The sequence below is a fragment of the Emericellopsis atlantica genome (genome assembly GCF_019669845.1).
Source record: "Emericellopsis atlantica unplaced genomic scaffold F5Z01scaffold_5, whole genome shotgun sequence".
In the NCBI taxonomy this organism is placed as follows: Eukaryota; Fungi; Ascomycota; class Sordariomycetes; order Hypocreales; family Bionectriaceae; genus Emericellopsis; species Emericellopsis atlantica.
The window spans coordinates 658,255-682,065 of NW_025764707.1; the positions used below are offsets into that span (position 1 = coordinate 658,255).

Here is a 23,811-nt window from a genome sequence, read left to right on the forward strand (position 1 = left end):
TTGTATTTCGGCTTTCTGAGATCTCTCCAAGTCGGTCGGCACTCGGCACTCGTCACTCGGCACTTTCGTGTAGCGGACCGTCTTTGCAGCCCTGCGCCACGCCACTAGACTGGCTTGCCTACTATATATCTTGGTGAGCAGCTGCATTCAGTCATGGTCCATCCATCTAAGATCGCTGTTCTTCTCACGGTAGCTACACTGAAAGCGATGGAGTCTATCACCACAATGGCAGACGCATTGCGCGCCAACACCACTCTCGTGGCCGCCGTGGTGCTATACACCATCGCCTTCGTGAGTCAAGATCCAACCCTATCGACACAGTGAACCAACCTAAGTCCTGCCCCGACCAGCATATTTTTGCGACACTGCGAAAACCAATTTCCAAAATCCCAGGTCCTTGGTACTCCAAATGGACATCTGTCGTCGTCACGTACCACTGGCTCAAGGGCAACAAGACGTACTATGTCCATGATCTCCACGCCACATACGGTAACCTCATCATCCCCCGTGCCACGCACGTACACGCACGCACTCTGTCGCTTACACATGGCCAGGCCCGATTGTCCGTGTCAGCCCCAATGAGGTGAGCGCCCCAACGGTGGAAGGCGTCAAGGCAATCTACAACAGCAGAGAAACGTTTGTCAAGTCTCGCTTCTACCAAGACTTCACCGTCGGCGACTACGAGACGCTCTTCAACACGTCGGATGCTGCATTCAACCGACGCCACCGCCGACTCTTGGGCGCTCCCATGATGGAGGCTAACATCAGAACGTTCGAGCCGACTGTCGTGAGCCTGGTCAATCTGACAATGGAGAGGATGGGTCAAGAGATGGACGAGCGTGGAGCCGCAGACCTGCTCAAGTGGTGGACGTTTTTCTCGACCGATGTCATTGGGGAGCTCACCTTTGGTGAATCGTTCCGCACTCTGCAACAGGGCAAGGTCAGTACACCTCACATACCGACAGGCTGTCCAGAGGGCGATGCTAACACTGGTCGCCATGTAGCCCTCGACGTACACCAACGACATGAAAAACGTCGCGCAACTAGGCGGCACCAGGGCCACATTTCCGACATTGATCCCATTGACCAAGATTCTACCCATCGGTCCGTTTGAGCGAGCCCGCCAGGCAGCGAGGAATATCAGCACCTACGTCTCTGACTCCCTCTCGCGCTACCAACGCCTCATCGACTCGGACCCCTCTCGCGCCGCGCACACCCTCTTCACAAAGATGAACAAAGCCAAGGACGACGACAAGCTGCCGTTCGACGAGCTCTGCGGTGCTGCGCAGACCTACATCATCGCCGGCACGGACACGACCGCCATCACCATGACATACCTCACGTGGGCCGTCTGCCGCCGGCCCGCCATTCAGGCCAAGCTTGTGGAAGAACTACGCACCCTTCCCGCCGACTTTACAGATATCCACCTTCGTGAGCTTCCGTATCTTCGATGCGTCATTGAGGAGGCCCTGCGACTATACACAGCAGTACCGGGCGGTTTGCCGAGGGTCGTGCCCCCCGGCGGTGCTGAACTCGTCGGGCACCATCTGGCGCAGGGGACTGTCGTGTCCGGACAGGCGTATACCCTTCATCGGGATAGCGCTATCTTTCCTCGCCCACTTGAATTCGACCCAGAGAGGTGGGCGAACCCCACCAAGGAGATGAAAGATGCCTTTTTGGCTTTTGGGCGTGGACCGAGAGCCTGTCTGGGGCTTAACCTGGCTTGGATGGAGCTTCGCATGGCTACAGCCAAGTTCTTCCTCTCCTTTCCTGATGCCACCGTTTCTGGGAAAGTGGGGATGTCGGATGGGAGCATGCACGCCAAGATATTCTTTCTTGTCAAGCCTAGTGGCGGCCAGTGTCTGGTGGAGAGGTGAGACGGGGCTTATAGTGATCTCATTCTCGGACGTAGCATCACCGCAGTCCTTACGCACGCCCGGATAGCTCATTAGATTTGATACGTGGTTATCTCAATACCAGCTGAAATGTTATCTCAACACCAGCTTAAATGTACTCTTGTGCCGTAGGATCAGTGCGAGTGCTTGGGTCGAGAAAGATAACTAATCCAGCGTGGTCCCGTACTCACTCGACAAAGTCGCTCGCGCTGGTCTGTCTAAGTAGCTTATATCCTTATGGAGTATGATATAGTGGTGCTCCCACCCTGGCCCACATTATGTCGAGAATTATCAGTATTCAATACCTCTCTAACGATAGTTCCCTTTAGTATTTAAACCTTCTGACTCTCGGGTGGTCCAAGCGCACTGCTCTTCAGACCTCCCAAATCCATGACCACCTTTTGCACCACAACGCCCGGCTCAAGAAGCCACAGGGAGAGTTCGTGGGCCCCCGCTGGCACTTTCAGCGTCGAGTACGACGTCCACCCACCAGCCACTGTCGCGTCGTTCCATCCAGGTGGGAGGCTACCCATGGCCTCGTCGGGGATGGGTTGGACCTCGACTGGGCTGCCCCCATCGAGCGCGTACGCGTACTTCAAGGGGAGACTGGGGTCGTGGTTCAGCGACCCGCCAAGGTAGACGACCAACTGAGCCTCTGGCCGGTCCGTGAAAGAGTAGAAGGAGTACGTCAGCTTTGGGGCGTCCTCTGGCGTGCGCCCTGGGTGCGTTACAGGCCATAGCTTCAGCCCAGACAAGGTGCGGCCATAGTCCGGGATCGTGACGTACGAGAGTCCGTTCTTCTCCTCGGCGCTGCTGTAATGTTCCGCCTCCCAGGACACCACGCCGCCGGATTCCACGTAGCCCTCAAACTCATCTGGGACGGAGGTCTTGTTGACTGGTAATAATGCTACCACAGCAGGGCCTTTGCAGATATCGGTTCTCTTGACGCGGAGGGCGACCCAGCTGAGTCCAGGCGGCGCCTCTTCCCAGTCAACCGATATCACACTGCGGATATCCGATTTAGACCCGGGAGCTTCTAGTGTACCTTCATCGTTGGTGACGGAGACGTAGGACACATTGGAAGAGATATGGTAGGAAAAAGTGCCGTTGTTGCGGGTGAAGATGTCCAGGTACCGCTTCTCAGTAGACGGCATGTACGGATCGACAGGCAAGAGTGAGGGCAAGGAGTCGCCAGGGGCCGAGGCGGAGCTCCCTTGGATGCTCACTCCCATGATCCAATCATCTGTGGCATTGCTTTCGCCCAGATAGGTCATATTTGGCATGGCGTTAACCGACGGATCCTGCCAGTAGGTGTAGCCAATGTGAACCTGATCGACAAAGTGATTCCACTTGCCGCCGTTCAATGTGTGGTATTTTTCCGTGATGACTTGATCTTGGGCAAAGAGGGCCTGTACATCGTTTGCCATTGCATTCGTGCTGGTCCGTCCTTGTTGAGCGTACCATGCGTTGAGTGCATTCTTGTTGTAGAGATCGACCACCGTCTTGCCGGCTTCGACTGGATGCATGATCAACTGATAGTAAGCAACCTTGGTCGCCTCATCAAGCGAGTCGTACGTGCTCTCTGTTAACTCGAGGAGGTCCTCCCAGTCCGACATGATCTTCTCGACCTCATCGTAGTTCGCCGTGCTGAAGGCATACGGCTGGTCACTGAGAAGCTCATACTTGCGGCGGATGAGCATAGTGCCGTACGTCGTCAGGATCTCTGCTGTCTGACTCGCCACATCCGCCCCGAACTCTCGAGTCGCCCATCGGTGCAGCCACTCCGAGGTACCCTTGGGCGATGTATACTTTGACATGTCGTAGGCCATGTCCATAAAGTGGGTTAACGGGATCTCCTGATAGACAATGAGCAAGACGAGAGACTAGAGACACAAAGGGGGCTGGCAGTTCAGGCTTACCAGGGGTTTTATGTCTCCCACATTGGCAATCCAGAGTTCTCTGGCCTGCTTTTCGTAGGCGAGATGCATCTGCTCCCACGTCTTGACCAGCTGAATGGTGTTAATCCACTTGTAGTTCCTTGGCGCGCCGACGTAGTCGAAGTGATAGTAGATGCCTGCTCCGCCGGAGCGGTCTGTTTCATTGGCTAGAGGAAGTCTCTGGATATTGCCCGAGTTGTCATCTGTCCAGAGGAGAATAACGTCGTCGGGGGTCTTCATACCGGCTTGGTAATATTTTCCGACTTCCTGTCACAGGCTGTCAGCGGGACGAGTCATCGCCAGAGCGTCTGCACGCATCTCACCTTGTATAAGACCCAAGTCTGAGGAACGTCTCCCGCGTTGTCAAGTCCCAGTTCCTCTTTCAATATCGATTGCTGTACTTGAATTATGTCTTCGAGAGCATCCGCAGTCAACGTTGGTGACTCGGCGTCTCCGTCACCTCGCATCCCTAATGTGTAGATCGTATCCCAGTTCTTTGAGCGCTCAACTCCTTCTTCGAAGAATTGTGTAATGTTGTCTCGATTTCGAGACCAGTCCCAGGGACCGGCCATGAACTCGCCTTGTTCGTTGCCAGCTCGCGCCATAGGTTCGTGATGGCTCGTACCCATGAAAACACCAAAATCATCGGCAATGTCCCCGTTGTTGGCATCGTCGACGTAGAACATACTGGACCACATAGCGGGCCAGATATAGTTCCCCTTGAGGCGAAGACAGAGCTCAAACACAAGTTTGTAGAACTCCCCAGTGAAGGAGCTCCCGTACTCGCTTTTGGTGAACTTCCCATCGGCCCAGCCGGTCAGAGACGGAGCTTCGTCGTTGATGAAGAAGCCGCGGTATTTCACAGACGGAGAGCCCTGCACCTTGGGCCCTTTGCGTACCCAGATCTCGCTCTTCGTTTTCACCGGCACATCTGCCCACCAGTACCAGGGGGATACACCCATCTGCTCGGATATGTCGTAGAGACCATAAGAAACACCACGCTGGTCGCTTCCAGCAATGACCAAGGCCCAAGGCACGCCACTGAAAGGCGCTTCAACGACAACAGAGGTATACGCTTCCCACAACCCCTCCACCTTGTCAACGTCGATCTTGTTCTTGGAGACAAGGCTGTCGATGAGAGAGGAGTGACCAATGGAGCCTGCAATGATGACAGGCCCGTCGGACCACTGGACGGTGTCTGGGGACCCAATCAAGCTCAGTGTGCCATTGTTGCCAACCACACGTCCAAAGTCGTTTGCGAGATCTTGTGCGGTGCGCTGCACACCCTTGAAATCATCGGCATCGACGTAAATATGGGGCGAGACATCCTCGGAGGCGAGTTGATAAGGGCTCGCTCCCTGCGTGAAGGCCAGCAGAGGGTCTTGGGCTAGAGTCAGCCACAGCAAGTCTAAGACTAGCGTTTTGAAGAGAATTGAATGGATCCTCATTGCGTCGACAAGGCGTTTAGACCGACATAAATATCTAAACTTGGACTTGAATCAAAATGAAGACATACCAGTCACTGAAGCCTCGGGGGGCATGATGGGCTATTTAAACACTCGAGATCAGCTCTCTTCTGTAGCTACCCAACCATGAGCCGCCAACGACAAACTAGAATACTACTTAATCCCACATGTACCTATGCCGTGTCCATGCCCTTGGGCATTAGCCATTGCAGTAAACGCGGGGATTAGAGCAGAAAGACTGGGGGGAGGGGGTTGGTACCGAGAGGCTTGACATGGCGAAGCGAGCAAGCGAGCAAATCGTGAAATTTAGTGGCCATAGGCTAAATTCCCCGATGGGGGCAACTGCCGTAATGATCAATGTGGCTTTCAGGCTATAGTGCTGCATGTAGGCTAAGATGTGCAAGATACATATACATGCAGGTCAAACCCCTCCTGCCCTCTGCCGGAACATAAAGTCGCAAAGGACCAAATGGTCAAGATTTGGAGGACGGAGAGTACATGTAGGTCAGAATTACTTCTTGATAGTTCATGGGCTCGAGGAGACGGCAAAATCTGGGTTGAGCAACCATAATGTCTATGTTATTGCTTTCGTCTTTGATACGATACGACTAAATCAACGACGACGAGCACGTGCTTGATATATACTAGCCGTAGGTCAACCTCATCTAACTCGGGAACCAATTACCTTTGGTTCCTGCCGAGATCTCAGAAGACTACGTCAATTTCCCGAGTAGTCCAGCCGTAGAGACCAAACACACCTTCTACGCTCAGTGACAGCGAAGCATCGACACAGTCAAGATCTGGAACCGGCTGCGCCAACAAGTCGCGAATGAGCTTGAACCCTGCCGCCAAGATGTGTATGTAGCGTCTATGTATTTCGTGCACTTCCTGAATGTAAGAAGAAGGTCTTTGCTCTCGACTGAATTTCTCCACGGCATCTGAGCTCTGCACCTGAGTTTGATCGAATGGGGCACTCACCAGACGGGACCACAGTTGGGGCAACGCCTTGCTTTTTAGCAGATTTCTTCCGTGTGGTAATGTGAGGCAAGAAAGCCATGAGGATCCTGTCACTTGTAACGTAGCGATCTGTACATCATGCAAGTAGTTAAAGTGGGGTGAGTATACGTACAGTACTTCACAATCAGAACAGCAGATGGAAAAAGTATCAAAGAAGTGTCACAGTATTCGAGAGCTATACAATGATCCCGATTCTTGCAATCGCACTGACTGACCAGTGTCTATGAGATCCACTCCGCCATAAAAAGAACATGCCAAAAAGTCCGAGCACCATGGTATCTCGCCAAAAGGAAAAAGCTGAAAACATCTGGCAGACAATGCAGCCAATAAATTCTAAAAACGCCGTTCCATGACTTATCCCGTCGTCGCTCATTATGAGGGTGTGCCCCTTTCCTCCACTTTCTCTCCCTCGAAACTGTACAGTCGGACCTCGCCATCCTCGCTGCCGCTCGCCATGCGGCTGTCACTCAGGCCAACGCAGGTGACGGGACCCGCGTGGCCCGTGAACGACCTCTCGCAAAGGCCTGATCTGGGCTCCCAGATCTTCGTCATCGAGTCGTTCGCACCAGTGACCACGCGCAGAGTGTCGCCGACAAGACCCCAGATGCCCTCGACGTGACCGAACATGGATCGTATGAACTTGCCGCTGGCCGTGTCCCACAGACGGATGGTGTTGTCCAGTCCACCCGTGAGCATGTACCGCGGGGGCAGGGGGCGTGTGTCGTCAGCAAAGCCGGAGCCGTACGCGGTGCGGTCGTCGACGGATGACTCTTGGACAGGGCTCACGCTGCGTCGGCTGTTCACAGAACCAGTGTCGTTGTCGTTGCTAGGGACCTCGTCGGGCTCAAAATCGGGTGGCATGAGCAGCACTTGCTGAACCTGACCAACGTGGCCTTTAAAGGTCTTGATGCAGGTCTGCGTGTTAAGATCCCAGATCTTGACCGTCAGATCGTCAGATGCGGAGAAGACGGTGTTTGACGCGGAATCGATGCGCACGTGATTGACCCAATCAGTGTGTCCTCGCAGACAGAACGTCTGCTTGGTGTCGAAATTGAAAACCTTGACAGTTTTGTCGATGGAACCCGATGCCAGAAGGCTGCCCTCAAAATGAACAGACAACACGCCGTCGGTGTGGCACTGAAGTGTGCTCAGGAGCTCGCCGGTGTGCCAGTTCCAGATCTTGATTGTTTTGTCAAAGCTCCCGCTAATGAGCTTGCCCTCGTCGAATTGCAGTGCCCTGACGGTCTGCGTGTGGCCGCGTAGTGTCTGCAGAACTTCTCCCGTCGCAATGTTCCAGATTTTGATGGTCGCGTCGTACGAGCCCGTGGCCAGTATGTTGCCGTCGAACTGTAGACACGTGACGCCATTCTCGTGACCCCTAAAGGTCTTGATACTACATCGCCCCGTCTTCCAGTTATATCCCACCTTGAAACGATCCCGGTAGACGTCTTTCCACGGCCTGAACTTGCGCTCCACCTCAAGCTGTGAGTTGCTCTTGCCACTGGCGTCAAGCTTGGGTCGCTTCGAAGGCGCGTGGTCATCGCCGCCCATCGGCCTCTTATTCGAACCCGGCGAGGGTGGTGATCGAGGCGCTTCGAGAATTCGGGGAGCCTCTGTAGGGGCGGCTTGTCGATGATGTGTAGCGTGGTGTCGATTCCAAGCGGCGAGCTTCTTCTTCTCGAGCAGAGGCAGACCCCATCCGCACTTTGTGCACTTGCGGTCAATGTGCTGCTCGCACATGTGATGCCAGACCATGTCATCGTCAGCGAGGTCGCGCCATCGGCGGCTGACCTGTGCCGCTTTGCACAACGACACAGTGTCGAGGTATGTGAGGATCTTGTAGGATAGTTCGGGAGGAAGTGCGGCGAGAAAGTCGATTTTAAGTTGTTCGTGTACTTCGCGAGAGACCGTCGAGAGTTGGGGGAAGCAGCATTGGGTGATGATCCCTTGGAGCATGAGCTCGCGGTGTTTGGCTGGCGCGGCGGAGAAGAGGGACCACACGTGGGTGATGGCTTGCTGATCGGCGGACGAGAGGCTGTTGAGGTCCTGTGGCTGTTAGCACGCTGGTATGTCTCGGGAGACGGGGCGGTCTCACCCGTTGAATGATGCCCATCTTGTTCTCGTCGGCGGCACGACGACACTTGGAGTCTGGCCGGTGTCGGTAACAGAACCTAGTGTTTGGGTCTTTTTGCACGTTATTGTTGGCTTTGCTGTCGGTGGCGATGCTGTCCTCTGGTATTTGTTTCCCGATAGGTGCATAGATGCCAGGGATGTGTTCTTTGAGGAAGGGGCTGACGTGCTTGCCCACGAGGTCGGTGGGCATTCTGATGAGGCGCGACGGGTCGTCCTCTTGTGGCCTTCGCCTGTCGCAGTTCTCTTTGGATGGTTGTGAGTTCATGGCTGGGCGGGCGAGGACCAAGGCAGGCCCCGATGCGTTTAGTGTCGGTGAGCGAGGATGGCTGGTGTTATAAGAGAGACTGGTAAGGCGGCCGGCGACAGCAGGTGATCATCGGCGCAATGCAGGCAAAGCAATGCGTCCCTGGGCGCTGGCAGCTGGGATTCGTTATATGCGGCGTTCCGAGTTCAAGAGTTCAAAAGCAAGCAAAGGTGACCTAGGATTGCGTGACCGGAGGATGGAGGATGGATTGCGAAGACTTGGGAGATGCGATCGCGCGACGTCGCAAGGCGGAGAGGAATGCCAGGCTGATACAAGTAAAACGTTCAAGCTGTTGATGCGATGGCCGCGCTGTTGCAAGGTCGAAGTGTCGGTCGGTCAGGTCAGTGGGTGGGTTCGACGATACGTAAGGTCTGTATCTGGAGGCGAGGTTTGGCTGTGCGTACGGTAGCCGCAAATCATTTTACAGGCTCCATGTCAGCGCCTGCATGGCAGGCTGGACCAGCGGCTGTCGGGCCCCTCTTGCCTCACGGGTACCCACCAAGACTCCCCGCTATCCGGCTGCCAGTGCTGCTCTGGTGCCGGACTTTCTGTGAGAAGCACAGGAACCCACCCGCACTACATGAAGCTGACAGCCTACAGGCACAATGGTTCCGCCCTCTTTTCCCCTGAGGACCCTTGAATCTTTTCGAGATAATTCTGCTGGGTCTTCTGCCGTTGCTCGACCAACTCTGTTGATTCAGTTGCAGAAACTCAAAGCCAACGGCAGCCGGACATCGGGACCCACACCGATACCCCCGCCGGCCGGCGCCTCGCCCCTTCTGCCAGTGCCAGTGCCTGCCAGCGACCCCAAATTTTTAATTAGCCCGTCTGCGCCGCGAATCCCGCGATGCAGTGGACAAAAGAGTGGGGCCCTCCGCAATCCAGGAACCGACATGACTGCAAAGCGCGACTGCTCAAGCCTCTCATCGTTTCTTACAATTTGATAGTATGGAGTAAGCGACGCGTAATTAGTGGGCGAGATATCGTGCCAAAAGGTCGAGTGCCGCATCGTCCAGACTCAATATTCGAGACCCTTCTCGAGGTGTCCTGGCCTGCGCTGTGACACCCAGCGCTGAGAGGCTGCCGATGGTGTGATTTGATGCATTTCTTGTGTCTTGTCCTTAGTCATAGCGTTTGCACTCGACCGTCGCACGACATTTTCCAGAAAAAAAAAGTCACGCTTCTCAGTCCCGGGCGTCGGTCCTTTCCTGCTCGTAACGCATTTCATCGACTAGTCTGCGAGGCTCATGCTGACTCGAGTTCGCCACGGCAAGATAACGTCGACTTCTTCCTCTCCATGTCGACCTAGCACGACTTCAGACGGCAGCCGTCCCTCATTCGCAATCAGGCTCCAAATGTCGCCATTCCTCGCCCGCCCCTTTGCAGGCAAGCGCAAGTCGTCGGCCAGACGAGTCAATTTCAGCATGACCAGCGTCCAGTCGTCAGACTGAGCCAGAATCACACCATAGGGGTCAACCGTTGCCATCTGCTCTGATGCAAAAGACCCTTCGAGACTCCGCTAAGCATTATAAGCACTCTGGGGGCGGAGTCGGCAATGCATAGTACCTGCGGCTTGATGACGCGCGCCTGTGCAGGGTCCACCCGCTGCGGTAGTATCGCGAGAAGGGACTAGGGTGCAGGATGACTACATGTGTAGGTGTATGGATGTAACGCTCTAAAGCAGCAAGAGTGTTGAGTGTTGACCCTCCATTCTGAAGTCCGTAAGGCCGGGATTCTGGGTAGTCTCTGTTCCTCAAGGATGAAAATTGTGCGTAGGCATATTGATATAGCAAACCAGCCAACAGAAGCCAACAGAGTGGGTGTGTGTCGAGTCTTGACAAGCTGACAAGGTTACTTTACTACTCTCTTCAGCCATCAGGCGCGGGATCAGGTAGCGTTTTATGCAACGGACTTGGGAATATAATCTGTCGCTGGCCATGCTCACTAGTCCAGGAGCACGTAAATGATCCGCCAGTCTGTATGTAAGTAGGAGCTTGCCAAGGACAGCTGTGGGCCATCCTGAGGCGAGTCAATGACACGGTTCTTTGGAGGATTGATCAACGTGGTTGGGCCGTTGTCCACGTTTGATGTACTCATCATCATAGGCCGCATGCGCGACTATCATTGTAGATCCTCGGGCTCACTCACCCCTGAATGGGGCGATGTGGATTTGAAGCACGGGATAGAGTCGTAGACAACCGCGCGCACACTTATACGATTTTCTCACTTTTCTCGCTCTTATTCAGTCCTTGCCTCTCGTCCTTTCTCTCCTTTTCCACAATTCATTAGTCAATCCCTAAATCCAAATAAGTTCTTGAAAATAGATGCATCCTAGACATCCGGCGGGGGAGGTCGATTGAGTGTTGGTGGCTTCAGCCTCATTCATGACCCGTTAACGACGTCAAATACATCCCAACCACGCTGCCCCTCATCTCAATTAATTCCAGTGTTTCAACGCTGCCAACACCTTTGATTCGATCATTTATTCAAACCCCGGTCCTCTCCACAGTCTTATTTGGAGCCATTGTCTCGGTGCCTGCCAAGTGGTGACGCATCCACCGGAGCGTCTCCTCCTGGCCCAGCACTAAACGACGATCGCCTGCCATCGCACGCACCCCAAGGCTGATGAGATCTGTCAGATCGGATCTATAGATCGGATGCAGAAGCAATTCAACCCCTTGCAGGACCCTTCGATGCAAAATAGGTATGAGATGATTCATGACAACCAGACGGTTATCTCAGGAACCTCATGTCGTCATGAACCTCCATGACGCACGACCACGATGACAATGCATCTGTGGTCGATGGTTATAAGAGCTCTGAGGTCCAGAGGCTCATTCAATCTTTTCAATCCCAGCTCAACAACCAGACATCGCCTGCCCATTACACTCCAACACAAGCACTGCACACATAGCCATCACAATGTCTGCCGAGAACCTTCAGAACACTCCCGCTGGTGACTTCCAGGACAACTCTTACGTCTCTCGCCCAGGCAACAAGTCTGAGCCTTTGCCTGTCCAGTCGGACGGTGACAAGATCGAGGACCCTGTTGACGAGAATGTTGCCGACACCGACGCCCAACTTGGTGAGTTTCAATCGCACTCGGACGTGGAAAGTTTAGACACTAACATGATCACAGAGCGCGATGATAATGAGGCCATCGACAGGGGTAACATTCTGAACGAGCGCACTCGCGGCGCCACCAAGCAAACCGGTACCTACCGTGAGCCTGGTGATGATGAAGGTCTTCCTGGATCGGATGACGGTACCAGCTCAACTCGCCAAATCTCCAACCCTTAGGAGATATTCTCGGCCTGAGAAGTAGAGGTTCAATAGCAGCGTTGATTAGTCGGAGTACAGCCAGCTAGTAATATCTTTTCATCAGGCGTTGCGTTACTCATGAGTGTATGCATCTTCGTAATCTCCTGCCCTTACCCCTTCCATTGTCAACGCCTGTCTAGTCATTCACAATGCCATTCTTTAGAAGTGACGTGTCCCCCCCCCCCAAAAAAAAGCCAGGCCCTTTTCCGTAACCTGCGAGGACAATTCTCGATCATGATTTATACCGTATGCCTGCCGCGCATCTGAGACAATTCATCACGCTCCCTTTCCATTCGTGTACGTAGTTTTATTCTCCCAAGAACTGCAGGGGTTATTGGCTTTCGTGGCTGGAATTTGGAACGTCACATTAAATGCAAGATAAACAGCTTCAGTTGAAGCCATCGGAGATTCGAAGGTCACGGCATGCAGGTCCCTCCTGGCGGTAGCTGACCAGGTCATGCCGGCATCATCAGCTGCCGCAGCCTCACGACCTCGTCATGTCTCACTGCCGCTCTGACAGGGCGGGCTTCCATACCAGCGCATGGCGGCTCAGCCTACGGCTGCACCGACTTTCCGGACATACCAGAGTTTCCCATCTCCTCGCTCATCCTCATTTTCGCTGCTGCCTAAAGAAAGCTCCATCAACGATGCATAACTGTCTACGTGCCCGGCCATCCATGCACTGCACCCAATGAACAATATCATCCAGGCGGCTCCCGTGCACTACCCCACATCGTCAGTCTCAGGCTCGAGCCTCGAGGTCTTCCGCACGCACCGCAACTTCAGCTTGAACAGCGATCACAGCCACCCGCCGGCGTACGACGAGGAGCGTGCACCACCCCGTTATGTTGACCCCCTGACAGAGGCCGCTCTCGAGGGCGACAGGGAGGGGGATCGGAGGAAGAAGAGGAAGGCGCTCAAGGTTCGCTATGCAAAGATAGCTGGAAGCGCTCTGATTGTGGTCTTGGTGACCTTACTCATTGCCGGGGTTGTGAGCAAGTTCAAGACTGTGAGGCAAAGGCTGGGCGAGGACGACACCAAGGACAATGGCCGAGACGAGAAGAAACTGTAAGCGGATCTTGGTGAGACGTCGGGGTCAAGCAGCTAACGCGCGTAGACCTACTATGACTGCGACGATGTCGATGTCGACGGAAACTTCATCGCCAACTGAGACGGCTGTCCTCACTGACCCGTTGGAACCTTGGGATTCCTATCGGGGCCCCAAAGGTGCACTCGACACATTGAAGGAAATTCTGAATCGGCCGATGCAGCGGTGGATGGATGAGGATGAGTTGATGGACTTTGGCGAACGCTGCCCTCTTGATGTCAGAAGAAAAGGACCAGGATTCGATTCGGTTGCCAGTGCCAAACGGAGAGAGCCTATGGAGGCATTGTCGTGTCTGTCATCACGCGGCAGCGAGAATGGCTTCAAGAGTCCTTTGACGGAGCTGGCCTCACGCAATTCCAATGATGTACGAAGAAATATAGAACCTAAAGGATGAGAATGACGAACTGAAGTCTGGGGAGCTCAGGATGATCATTGCCAAATGCTACGCCTGCAGTGTGCCCCACAATTGCTCGCCCTCCATCCGTCAAGTCTGTCGAAAACTTCCATCTCCAATCCTCACGACCCCAAATCTTCACCGTGCTGCTGCCCCTTCGCCAATTGAGCGATGCAACCATGGCAGACACTCCGAACCCTCCTACCACAAGCGATGCCAAGCGCAAGGAGCCGTCTGACGGCAACGGCGGCGAGAGGACTGTGTGGAAGAACCCCCGTCAGAGCGGCCACAAGCGCAGTCGCATGGGCAAGAACAAGAACCTGGGACGCGCAGAGTATGAGTACGTTCAGCCCCTCCCCCCTGCTCCTGTTTCCGTGTCCAAGTTGAAAGTTGCCAACGGCTGACGCCAGGTTTTAGCAACAGTACGCGCAGTCGCAAGGACTACCACGATCGCAAACGCATAAAGACCACCAAGGATGGCGAAACGTTCGAGGAGGCCCCCAAGCCGAACCCCTTCTTCACCGAGGAAGAGATTGCCGCCGAGTCGAAACGGCCCAAGAGGAAGGTCGCCGTCATGGTGGGATACTCTGGGTCCGGGTACAAGGGCATGCAGATCAATGGCGACGAGCCGACCATTGAGCGCGATCTGTTCCGCGCATTCATTCGCGCCGGGGCCATCTCCAAGGCCAATGCCAACGACCCACGGAAATCAAGCCTTGTGCGCTGCGCCAGAACGGACAAGGGCGTCCACGCAGCGGGCAACGTGATCTCCCTCAAGCTCATTGTGGAGGACGACGACATCAAGGAGAAGATCAACTCGCATCTTCCCGACCAGATTCGCGTGTGGGGCATCCAGAGGACGAACAATGCATTCAGCTGTTATCAGGGCTGCGACTCGAGATGGTATGAGTACTTGCTGCCCAGCTCGTGTTTGCTGCCGCCGCACCCCAATACATGGCTGGCCAAGGAGATTGCACGGTACGCCCAGGAGCAGGGCTACGAGGAGACTCTGGCCCAACTGAACGCAGACGTTGCAAGCTTCTGGAGTGATACCGAGGCCAACAACATCAAGCCGGTTCTTGACAGCTTGGACCCCCAGCTGAGGGCACAGGTCTTGGAACATCTCCACATTGACGATGCGCTGGTCGAGAGCGACAACGAAAAGGCCGAGAAGCACGATGAAGAGGTCAAGGACAAGAAGCTCGAGCCACAGACAGGTATTGCTCTGCAGACCTTCTCCCCCAAGAAGAGGCAGCTCGGACCTTTGGACTTTGCCCTCAAGGACGTCAAGGCTGGCTACGTTGCAGCCAAGAGGCGGTACCGCGTCTCACAGGAGCGCATGCAGCGTCTGCAGGACATCCTGCACAAGTATGTCGGTACGCACATCTTCCACAACTACACCGTCCAGAAGAATGCGCAGGATCCCAGCGCCAGGCGGCACATCAAGTCCTTTGAGCTCAACCCGAAGCCCATCATCATTGGGGACACTGAGTGGCTGAGCCTCAAGGTCCATGGGCAGTCCTTTATGATGCACCAGATTCGCAAAATGGTCGGCCTGGCCACTCTCATGGTTCGCTGCGGCACCCCGCTCGAGCGTGTGGAGGAGAGCTACAAGGCACAGAAGATGGCGATCCCCAAGGCTCCTGGTCTGGGCTTGCTGCTCGAGCGCCCGGTGTTTGAGGGATACAACCGCAAAGCTCTTGAGATTGAGCGTGAGACGATTGATTTTGGCAAGTACGAAGAGGAGCTGCTCGCGTTCAAGGAGAAGCATATCTACCAGCGCATCTTTGAGACAGAGGAACAGGAGAACTTGTAAGTGTTTGAGAAAATTATGTTATTGCGGTCGCGGCATAGACTAATTTGACCAGGTTTCATGCGTTCTACAATCAAATCGATCAGTTCAAGGCGAACCACTTCCTGTGGCTGACCGCTGGCGGTCTTGATGTGGCCAAGCTAGATGGCGTCGCGCAAGCCGACGTGGACAAGCAGCTAGAAGGCGATGGCGAGGACGAGGACGAGGACCCGGAGAACGGTGAGGGTTAGACATTATATATCAATCAGACCATAGAATTCAAGTATTTCTCCCAAAGGTCAATCCGACTCCCAACGCCATGTCCAAATCCTGAAAGCAATTGGAATCTTCTCATGCCTCTACCCCTTTGACTTCTTCGTCCTTTTTGAGCTCCCAGCTGCCGCCCATCGCCTCGGCCGTTTCTTTCGCCCTCCCACCTTCAATGTCCCCGAGGAGCTCGCCGACCCTCTTCACATCGTCCCGCACGCGTTCCTCCATGCCCTGGCTCTCTCGTCCGCCGAGGGGCCCGAAGACCCACAGCTCCTTCATCCGCCGCGACAGGGTCAGAAGCTCCTTGATCGACGAGTAGAGCGCATCAAACTCCATCTTGAGGGAGATGCCTGTGACGGCGATGGACGATGGGTTGTCTGTGGCGGCATTGTGGATCTCCAGGTCGTCGGTGTCTCGTGTGGCTTGTAATGTAGTGAGGTTCAGAATGTTACGATAGCGGGTGAGAATTTCGGCTATGAGACGGTCATGCGTATCTAGAACAACAGTGAGCAGATGAGTAGGGGAACAGATGCGATGTGAGCTCACCCATGAGATTGTCGTTGGCTTGCTTTCGATCCATGGTGGCAGGACAGGACGTTCACGGGTCTGTACACAGAACCGTTCACATTGAGATTCCTTTTTCTGGTCAACACTGAGGATCACCAACAAGCTTGATATCCAAGATCGTGCAACGATGACCGGAAGCTTGATGAGGAAAGGTGATCGATCTTGAGCTGAGATTTGATGCTGGATAAAATGTGGGGGCGGGGCGCGCACATCAAGCAGGAGACGCGGTTGCGGACTACCCGATAGCAATGTCCTGGTTCGCAAATATGAGTAGTAGTCTCTCTATTTCAAGAAGTATTGGTGAAGGATTTTGGTAGAATATTGAGCAAAAATTACGAGTGAATCCATCAGACCGAACTAGATACCTTACATTGTGTCTGAATTAAGGTTTGGAGCGCGTGTTGGCGTTTTAAGGTTACCTTACGGTGAACGCAATGTAATCATGTGTGTGCTCGTCCAAGAGAACACCGGGCACATTCCACCATTTACTAGCAAAGGCCTTGATTTCGTGCTCCAACTTGGCATCATAACCGTTTCAATTCTTCATGCCACCAATCGATGCTGGATATGCACGAAATCGAGGAGTATCATGCACCCAGAAATGTTCCTACATTCCAGGTACGAACTCTGGTAACGCTTATCGATAAGCCTGCCTGCCTGGTTGAGCCGCGTGTGTCCCCTCGGCCTTGGCATCCCCAGGTTCCCAACTTCCAGCGATGCGCCGTGGAACCCCTTTCCCTCCGACTCTGTTGATGAGTCCAGCGTCTTGAGCCTCGCGACGAGACGGCAGATAATCCTCTCCGCATTACTCCAACGCCGCGATGGCATCCTGGCGCGGCACTCGCCGGCGCCATGTCGCTCTCGTCTTTCTCTTGGCAGCTGCATTCCTCTACTTCTTCCAACGACAACCCGCGAGCACCATGTACGACCACACCGGCCGACTCAAGCAAAAGCCCGGCTCGTCGGAGACGGAGATGGTCGTGGCAAGCATGAAGAAGGAGAATACGACGTGGCTGCAGAGCGCTGTACCCCAGTGGAAGAAGAACATCTACGTGGTGGACGACCCACGGGCGCAGCTGACGGTGCCCGTGAACAAGGGACGGGAAGCTATGGTCTTCCTGACGTACATTATCGATCGATACGACACCCTGCCGGGAAACATCATTTTTCACCATGCCGAGCGCTTCCAATGGCATAACGACAACCCCGACTACGATGCTCTGCCGCTACTGGAGTCTTTCAAGCTTTCACACCTAAAATCGGAAGGCTACGTCAATCTGCGCTGCGTCTGGGTGCTCGGGTGTCCAGTAGAGATCAGGCCTGCCAAGGACGAGTCGCCGCCAAGGGAGCATGAGCCAGTGACGGCCAAGCACGTGTACAAACCTGCGTTTGAGGAGCTGTTCCCAGGACAGCCGATGCCAGACGAGATTGGGGTGTCCTGCTGCTCGCAATTTGCGGTACGGCGAGAGGTCATTTGGAGACGGCCAAAGGAGGAGTATGAGCGATACCGGGACTGGCTGGTCAGCTCGCCTCTCGGGGATGACCTGAGCGGGCGAGTGTTAGAGTACTCCTGGCACAGTAAGCTGAAGAGCCTTTCCAGCCATATTGGACCATGACAGATGATGCTGACGACTTGCGCATAGTTATCTTTGGCAAAGAGGCCGTGCACTGTCCCGACGCGGGCACGTGCTACTGCAAGCTCTACGGCATGTGCGATATGGAGTGCGAGAAGGACAAGTGCAAAGGACAGTATCTCCTACCGCCCTTTTCCACATTACCAGATGGTTGGCCTAGACGTGGGTGGAAGGGCGAGGATCGAGGCTGGACAGGCGAGCTATAAGTTGGATTGAAATCTGTGTGGATATAACATTGTTTGATATGTACAACCATTGCGGGTGGCGTTCAGGATTGGCAGCACATGAATCAAACAGATTTGACCAAGGGACGGCGCCAGTATGCGGCCACTCGTTGGAGGACAGCCTGGTGCTCACAGCTTCGGGACTGCCAGCGAGTTTCTCACTCGCCGCGTGGCCCACTCTCGGCCAAAATTGAAGCTTGATTCGAACCTTGTCCAGCGCACGTCCAACCTGGCTGGATTCGCGACCAATCGGAGCAAATGACTAGCACGCTCGAGAACGTGGCTAAGCAGTGCTAATTTGTAGTACCGTAGGTAGTACGCAGAGAAATGAAATGGTCCAGGTTCAGGGGGCTGGTCGTGACGGTTTTATGCATCTCAACTCTGGAAAGCGAACAGTGTTGCAACGCATCAAGACAGGGGAGAAAATAAGCTGCGCATATAACTCTCGCATCTTGAGTCTGATTTGGTCCATCTCCGCCCTGTGTGCCGTTCTGTGCATCTACTAATTAGCTCTTGATCTCTGCAGAGCGGCCATCGACAATTACAGCTGTTGAGCCCCCTGGCGCAAAATCAGATTAATTGAATTTCAGGAGCCCCGTCAGTACCGCGCCATGGACATTGACATGGAGCTAATATCTGGCAGCGACGCGGCATCAGCCTGTAGCGGTGGAGCGGGAGGCAGCCAAGCGCTAACAATCGAAGGGGTAGCAGCGTCTCATCGACATTCCGACGCGCCTTACTCCTGAGGCCCCTTGCGCGCGGTTTGATTCCTCCAATGGCGATCATGACGATGGCGAAGTTGATTATGGGAATGACGATGACGATAGTTACTGGTGTCAACTCATCTCCATCGATCGAATATCTCGCTCACAACCTTGCTTGAGAGCACTTTGCTGCACCATCACGAAAATCACAACATCGCAGCTTAAAAGTTAGCAGCGAGCACGGTCCGACCCCTGTCTCGCGGGAGCAGCCGAGTCTAGAATTCATCCACCCATCCAGAGTCCAGACACCAGTGGCTCAGCCCCTGCATGCTCAAAGCTTGACCCTTTCAGGGATCCGGGGCGCCACTGCCAGCCGCCATTGTGAAAGCCTTGTTTCTCGTGGGAGTTTCCCACATCACGGGCCCGACCTGACGCGGTGAACTGACCTTCAACGCGGGTCGTTGCTGGCTCCGACGAATGCAGATAAATATCGGGAATCGGAAGAACAGCAGAAGTAGGGCTGAAGGGGAGTCCGGACGCTTGCGTAGCCTGTCAGTACTGAGCAAACACACATCGAGTCAGAGACTGACACATGGATTCATGGATCGCATCGACGTGCAGGTCTGGCTGACTTGCTGGTCCAGAGTATCCACGTAATACGAATATTCCCAAAGGTATCTGCGGATACAGAGCCACAGCCTGCTCGTACCTCTCGATGAGCTTTTCATCGTCCGATGCACCATGGATGCCTTCATTTGTTCAGGCAGAGAACACAGCTGCCAAAGAGTCCTCAGACACTCACTGGTTTGCGATGAGGTCTTCCAAGGAGGGCTCTGCTCGTCCAACGGCCTCATCATGAAACAGCAGTCTCCTGCGTCTGCAGAAGTCGTCTCACAGCACAAGTCACCGCACAACTGCCCCATTGGTGCGGCCACCACCCCTGGCACTTTGCGTCTGAAACCTGGGGTGCCGATTCGTTGTCTACGGAAGAAGAAGGCTTGAAATAGGTAACTGACCAAGAATGGTGGCGCGCGGAAGGGGGAGGGATGCAGGTACCAGTCGAAAGCTCGGACGCGCAGGCTCAGCATGCCGTCTTTTTCTTCGCCTGTTGTTCATAAGAATTCATGACCTCCTTCATTGTCGTTGCATGATCTGCTCCTTTCTCCTCATCCTGCTCTTTCCTTGTCTTTCTTTCCTTGCACATCTTCTCCACAAGCCAACAGAACCACCGTTCCTTCCTTCCCTTGGGTTCCCAATCTTGTACTTGTATCCTTCTTGGCATTTAGCCGACCACCTTCAGCATCTACTCTTCAGTACCACAACACACGTACGGAACACACACAGTTCGGGCATCATGACGGACGGAAGCTTTTCTTCTCATGGGACGACGCCCAATAGCTCCATCGGGCGGCAGGCCACCCGGAGCAACACCGAAAAGACAGCCGTCATGACGGGCAACATCCAAGCCCTCCATGACGACGGCGACGACCCTCGCTCTCCTGTGCGGCCTTCTATGGCCGCCAACCCCTTCCCGCGACGCGCTTCGCTGGATCTCGACGACTACTTTGTCGGGCCGCGCGACTTGTCACGCCACTCCAAGTGGCCCATGTTCATGCGCATGCACGGCAGCATCGTGCCCAAGATGATTGTGCCCTTGCTGTTTGTGGGTGCATGGACCACCGCCATTGTTCTCATCTCCAAGCACGTCTACGACCTGGGCGTGGAGTCGGTCTTGCTGACCATCACGGGTTTCGTTGTCGGTCTTGGCCTTTCCTTCCGCAGCTCGACGGCGTACGAGCGCTATGCGGAGGGCAGACGCTACTGGCAAGTGTTGACCAACGCTTCGCACTCCCTTGGTCGCGTCTTTTGGATTCACGCCAATGATCCCGAGGGACAGGACCCCCGTGAGCTGATGCTCAAAAAGGTGACTGCCATGAACTTGGTCGTCGCCTTCTCCGTCGCCCTCAAGCACCAGCTTCGCTTCGAACCCTTCACAGCCTACTCAGACATGCAGCATATGATCGGTCACCTCCAAACATTCGCGCGTGAGGCCACGACCGCGCAGCCGGAGAAGGCACAGGGGCAGAGGAAGAAGTTCTTTAAGGAGGTCGGCGAGTACCTCGGCATCTCGTTCGCGACCAGCAACCCTCGCAAGATGATCAAGAAGTCAGAAAAGCCCCTGGGCAATCTCCCCGTCGAGATCCTGAGCCACCTTGCCATCTGCGTCGACGAGATGTGCCGCAATGACCAGCTTGACGTTCCTATGCAGCAGACGATGGCGTACAACAACATGGCCCTCCTCAACGACTGCATGACCGGCTGCGAGCGTGTGCTGAACACACCTCTTCCTCTGGCCTACGCCATTGCCATCAGCCAGATCACGTGGGTATACGTGCTCCTGCTGCCCTTCCAGCTCTACTCTCTGCTCGACTGGGTCGCGATCCCCGCCACCGTTTTCGCGTCGTACATTATCCTTGGCCTTCTCCTCATTGGCGGTGAGATCGAGAACCCCTTTGGCACCGATGTCAACGATCTTCCTCTCGAGCTGTACTGCGAGCAGATTGCGCACGACATGGATGTTATCGCCTCGCACGAGAAGCGCAATCCTCAGGATTTCGTGACCAGCGATGCCAACATGCCCTTGTACCCTGCCAGTACCGCGCCCATGAGTGTTTGGATGAGCCGTAGCGAGGACAAGATCCGCGAGGCGCTCAAGAACAAGCCGAGGAAAATGTTTGAGATGCGTAGGCAACGGGACGCTGGGAAGAGCGTCCACCAGGCCGAAAACATGGTCTGACGTGCACCATGAAGCACTTGTCACGGGCGGCGTTCCTCCTTTCTTTGATCCGCACTGCACCAATATACCTTTTGGGACCTTGGCGAAAGGTCGCTGGAGAAAACTTGTCTCTTATTTTATTACTATAATCATAGCGCGGAACGGATTGGCATCTATCATACAAAATTGAATCCATGTTGGCATATGTATGGAATACTCTAGAGTCTATTGCTCTTCATCAATCGTGAGCTTGGTTTTCTTATCTTCCGGCAGCCAGCGTGCACAAACTCCGTAGGCTACGGCGATCGGGATCAGAAGGACCCAAGCCAGGTGGCCCTGCATGATATGGTTCTTTACACCGACTGCATAGATGGCTGTGGCGATGCCCGGGAACACCGCACGGATGCCACTCGACGCCGTCAGCGCAATCGCATTGAGCGTGCTCAGCACTCGTGGATTCGGGGACACGTCGTTGAGCGCGAGCTGCGCACCAGTGAAGGCCATGGAGATGCCTGGACCGATGAAGACAAGAATGCCGGCGAAGATCCAAAATATGACCATGGCCGTGTGGGTGCCGTCGCGGAGAAGCAGATTGATGATGATGTAGCACACAAAGAAGAAGGGGTAGGCCACGCCCGAGGCTGTCATGACGCCCTTGGTCCCGATGCGGCGCTGGATCCAGGGGAAGGCGAGCAGAAGCCACAGAGCCTGCGACAAGCCCTGGAGCGTCATGTAGACGGAGATCAGCTTGGGGCCCAGCCCAAGGCCACCGAGCTTAACTGGGGTATACAGGGCAACGGGCATGATGGCTGTAAAGGCAAAGGCGAGGAACATGACGTGGCTGTAGACCCAGAGTACGATGCCGACGCCGGGCGATTTGAGGAGCTCCTTGAAGGAGAGACGCTCGTTCTTCTTGGGGTTGGCGTCGCTCACGCGCTCGTCGGGCACGGTCTCCTCAAGACCCAGGGCCAGCGCCAGCACGGCGGTCGCGCAGATGGCACCGCACGCAGCCGATGGCAGGGCATAGGGGTAATCAATGAAGAATTGCCACTTGCCAAACGTGCCAGGGTACTGTTCCGCGGGCGAAGCCAAGGTGCCACCGACAATGGGCCCGATGAAGAGGCCCAGGTTTCCCGCAAAGGCGAACCAACTAAAGGCACGAGCCTGCGTCTCGGCGTTGCTGTGCTCGGCAATCATGGTTCTGATGATGAGCCCCGAGCCCGAGAAGACGCCCGCCAGGGCCCTGGTGACCATCATCTGCCAGATCTTCTGGGTGAAGCCAAACATGGCGGTCGTGAAGCACATGCCGACCACGCTGGCGATGAGCGTGGGCTTTCGCCCGCACCGGTCGGCCAGCTTGCCCCAGAAGATGAGGACGACCATCTGGACGGCGGAGAAGAGAGACTCGACGAGGCCCGAGTAGAAGCCCACGTCGGACTCGGGGAGGTGGCCGTTGCGCTGGACCATTTGGGCGATGAAGGGGAAGATGGAGAAGAAGGCGATGGGCTCCATGACGCGGGCGTAGCAGAGCAGGAAGATCTGCAGCTTTGGCAGCGGTTTGCTGGGCGGCGAGCCATGGTCGTCACTGACGATGTTTGTCTCAGGGGCCTGAGGCTCGAGGAGCGTGGACGCCTCTGCGTTGACGTGAGGCGCGTCCTCGTCGAGAAGGCGCGTCCGCTCTGTCGGCTCAGAGACATGATGGGCTGCTGATGAGGAGGGCATCTTGTCGAAACGGCTCAATGATGGTAACGCAGAAAGTCGCGAGGGGCGTTATGGCAGAGATAAAAGAAGGGATAGTCCGCGTCCACGCATAGCGATGCAGGAACATGCACTGTTCGGTGACGGCTTGTTTGTGTGTGTGAATCGGTGGTTTGATGAGTGCAGAACGGAAATGACGCCGATTACGGAGGCCTTCTTCACCCAGGGCAGACGGTCAAACCGTCAGACCGACGGAGAAACGGGGCTTGGCAATGGGGATAGAGCTGGAATACTACGTATAATCACACATTATCAATCAAGATTTTCCCACAGGGCTTGGTCGACTGGAGCTTGAGAATAGCGATCTAATAAATGAATCAGTCAACAGAAGAGCCGCTACGAATCGACGGATGGCGCTGGAAGCCGCAGCCGCATCCGCACTAAGGCCAACCAGAGCCTAGCCTGCTGTAGTGGGCTAGTGGCTTAATAAGGCTGCGGTCGGACGTCTCCGACTGTGGGGGTGCAATTCACGCCGGCCCTTGATTGGATTGAACGTGGACAGCAGCCTCCA

General features: G+C 55.0%; 10 protein-coding genes across 10 annotated transcripts; 6 read left to right on the top strand and 4 right to left on the bottom strand.

Annotated features, from left to right (window-relative positions):
• Positions 1 to 172: 172 nt before the first annotated feature.
• F5Z01DRAFT_647881 (cytochrome P450) lies at positions 173 to 2,213 on the top strand. Its single transcript, XM_046263014.1, has 4 exons — positions 173 to 291; positions 351 to 489; positions 555 to 940; positions 1,005 to 2,213. Exons 1-4 carry the CDS (start codon positions 208 to 210, stop codon positions 1,875 to 1,877), a joined length of 1,482 nt encoding a protein of 493 aa, XP_046121088.1. The 5' UTR covers positions 173 to 207; the 3' UTR covers positions 1,878 to 2,213.
• A 14-nt stretch (positions 2,214 to 2,227) lies between these two features.
• Positions 2,228 to 5,373, bottom strand: F5Z01DRAFT_734377 (uncharacterized protein; the record flags this gene model as incomplete). The annotated part of the gene is made up of 4 exons (XM_046266755.1): positions 2,228 to 3,751; positions 3,815 to 4,099; positions 4,156 to 5,213; positions 5,349 to 5,373. The coding sequence occupies 4 exons, from the start codon at positions 5,371 to 5,373 to the stop codon at positions 2,228 to 2,230; spliced, it is 2,892 nt and encodes a 963-aa protein (XP_046121089.1).
• Positions 5,374 to 6,687: 1,314 nt separating this feature from the next.
• On the bottom strand, positions 6,688 to 8,713 carry F5Z01DRAFT_671609 (WD40-repeat-containing domain protein; the record flags this gene model as incomplete). Its single annotated transcript, XM_046264720.1, has 2 exons — positions 6,688 to 8,361; positions 8,411 to 8,713. The coding sequence occupies 2 exons, from the start codon at positions 8,711 to 8,713 to the stop codon at positions 6,688 to 6,690; spliced, it is 1,977 nt and encodes a 658-aa protein (XP_046121090.1).
• A 2,961-nt stretch (positions 8,714 to 11,674) lies between these two features.
• F5Z01DRAFT_671610 (uncharacterized protein) lies at positions 11,675 to 12,052 on the top strand (the record flags this gene model as incomplete). Its single annotated transcript, XM_046264721.1, has 2 exons — positions 11,675 to 11,837; positions 11,892 to 12,052. 2 exons carry the CDS (start codon positions 11,675 to 11,677, stop codon positions 12,050 to 12,052), a joined length of 324 nt encoding a protein of 107 aa, XP_046121091.1.
• A 596-nt stretch (positions 12,053 to 12,648) lies between these two features.
• On the top strand, positions 12,649 to 13,683 carry F5Z01DRAFT_456477 (uncharacterized protein). Its single transcript, XM_046259869.1, has 2 exons — positions 12,649 to 13,141; positions 13,191 to 13,683. Exons 1-2 carry the CDS (start codon positions 12,765 to 12,767, stop codon positions 13,573 to 13,575), a joined length of 762 nt encoding a protein of 253 aa, XP_046121092.1. The 5' UTR covers positions 12,649 to 12,764; the 3' UTR covers positions 13,576 to 13,683.
• Position 13,684: 1 nt separating this feature from the next.
• Positions 13,685 to 15,668, top strand: F5Z01DRAFT_456478 (tRNA pseudouridine synthase). Its single transcript, XM_046259870.1, has 3 exons — positions 13,685 to 13,915; positions 13,993 to 15,387; positions 15,444 to 15,668. Exons 1-3 carry the CDS (start codon positions 13,755 to 13,757, stop codon positions 15,616 to 15,618), a joined length of 1,731 nt encoding a protein of 576 aa, XP_046121093.1. The 5' UTR covers positions 13,685 to 13,754; the 3' UTR covers positions 15,619 to 15,668.
• On the bottom strand, positions 15,555 to 16,418 carry F5Z01DRAFT_456457 (uncharacterized protein). Its single transcript, XM_046259868.1, has 2 exons — positions 16,184 to 16,418; positions 15,555 to 16,131 (listed from the first exon to the last, which is right to left on the bottom strand). The coding sequence occupies exons 1-2, from the start codon at positions 16,215 to 16,217 to the stop codon at positions 15,719 to 15,721; spliced, it is 447 nt and encodes a 148-aa protein (XP_046121094.1). The 5' UTR covers positions 16,218 to 16,418; the 3' UTR covers positions 15,555 to 15,718.
• A 607-nt stretch (positions 16,419 to 17,025) lies between these two features.
• On the top strand, positions 17,026 to 18,044 carry F5Z01DRAFT_617361 (uncharacterized protein; the record flags this gene model as incomplete). The annotated part of the gene is made up of 2 exons (XM_046260974.1): positions 17,026 to 17,782; positions 17,848 to 18,044. The coding sequence occupies 2 exons, from the start codon at positions 17,026 to 17,028 to the stop codon at positions 18,042 to 18,044; spliced, it is 954 nt and encodes a 317-aa protein (XP_046121095.1).
• A 2,076-nt stretch (positions 18,045 to 20,120) lies between these two features.
• F5Z01DRAFT_633938 (Bestrophin, RFP-TM, chloride channel-domain-containing protein) lies at positions 20,121 to 21,563 on the top strand (the record flags this gene model as incomplete). Its single annotated transcript, XM_046262003.1, has 1 exon — positions 20,121 to 21,563. One exon carries the CDS (start codon positions 20,121 to 20,123, stop codon positions 21,561 to 21,563), a length of 1,443 nt encoding a protein of 480 aa, XP_046121096.1.
• Positions 21,564 to 21,738: 175 nt separating this feature from the next.
• F5Z01DRAFT_647898 (major facilitator superfamily domain-containing protein) lies at positions 21,739 to 23,568 on the bottom strand. The gene has a single exon (XM_046263015.1). It carries the CDS (start codon positions 23,262 to 23,264, stop codon positions 21,768 to 21,770), a length of 1,497 nt encoding a protein of 498 aa, XP_046121097.1. The 5' UTR covers positions 23,265 to 23,568; the 3' UTR covers positions 21,739 to 21,767.
• Between the last annotated feature and the right edge of the window lie 243 nt (positions 23,569 to 23,811).

Excerpts from the sequence above, each read along its gene's own strand:
- F5Z01DRAFT_456478 (XM_046259870.1), top strand. The coding sequence starts at position 13,755 with ATGGCAGACACTCCGAACCCTCCTACCACAAGCGATGCCAAGCGCAAG. Across the intron at positions 13,916-13,992 it reads CTGGGACGCGCAGAGTATGA|CAACAGTACGCGCAGTCGCA; the intron begins GTACGTTCAGCC and ends GCCAGGTTTTAG. Across the intron at positions 15,388-15,443 it reads ACAGAGGAACAGGAGAACTT|GTTTCATGCGTTCTACAATC; the intron begins GTAAGTGTTTGA and ends TAATTTGACCAG.
- F5Z01DRAFT_456457 (XM_046259868.1), bottom strand. The coding sequence starts at position 16,217 with ATGGATCGAAAGCAAGCCAACGACAATCTCATGG. Across the intron at positions 16,132-16,183 it reads AGCCAACGACAATCTCATGG|ATACGCATGACCGTCTCATA; the intron begins GTGAGCTCACAT and ends CTGTTGTTCTAG.
- F5Z01DRAFT_647881 (XM_046263014.1), top strand. The coding sequence starts at position 208 with ATGGAGTCTATCACCACAATGGCAGACGCATTGCGCGCCAACACCACT. Across the intron at positions 490-554 it reads TGATCTCCACGCCACATACG|GCCCGATTGTCCGTGTCAGC; the intron begins GTAACCTCATCA and ends ACACATGGCCAG. Across the intron at positions 941-1,004 it reads GCACTCTGCAACAGGGCAAG|CCCTCGACGTACACCAACGA; the intron begins GTCAGTACACCT and ends GTCGCCATGTAG.
- F5Z01DRAFT_647898 (XM_046263015.1), bottom strand. The coding sequence starts at position 23,264 with ATGCCCTCCTCATCAGCAGCCCATCATGTCTCTGAGCCGACAGAGCGG.
- F5Z01DRAFT_456477 (XM_046259869.1), top strand. The coding sequence starts at position 12,765 with ATGAACAATATCATCCAGGCGGCTCCCGTGCACTACCCCACATCGTCA. Across the intron at positions 13,142-13,190 it reads GGCCGAGACGAGAAGAAACT|ACCTACTATGACTGCGACGA; the intron begins GTAAGCGGATCT and ends TAACGCGCGTAG.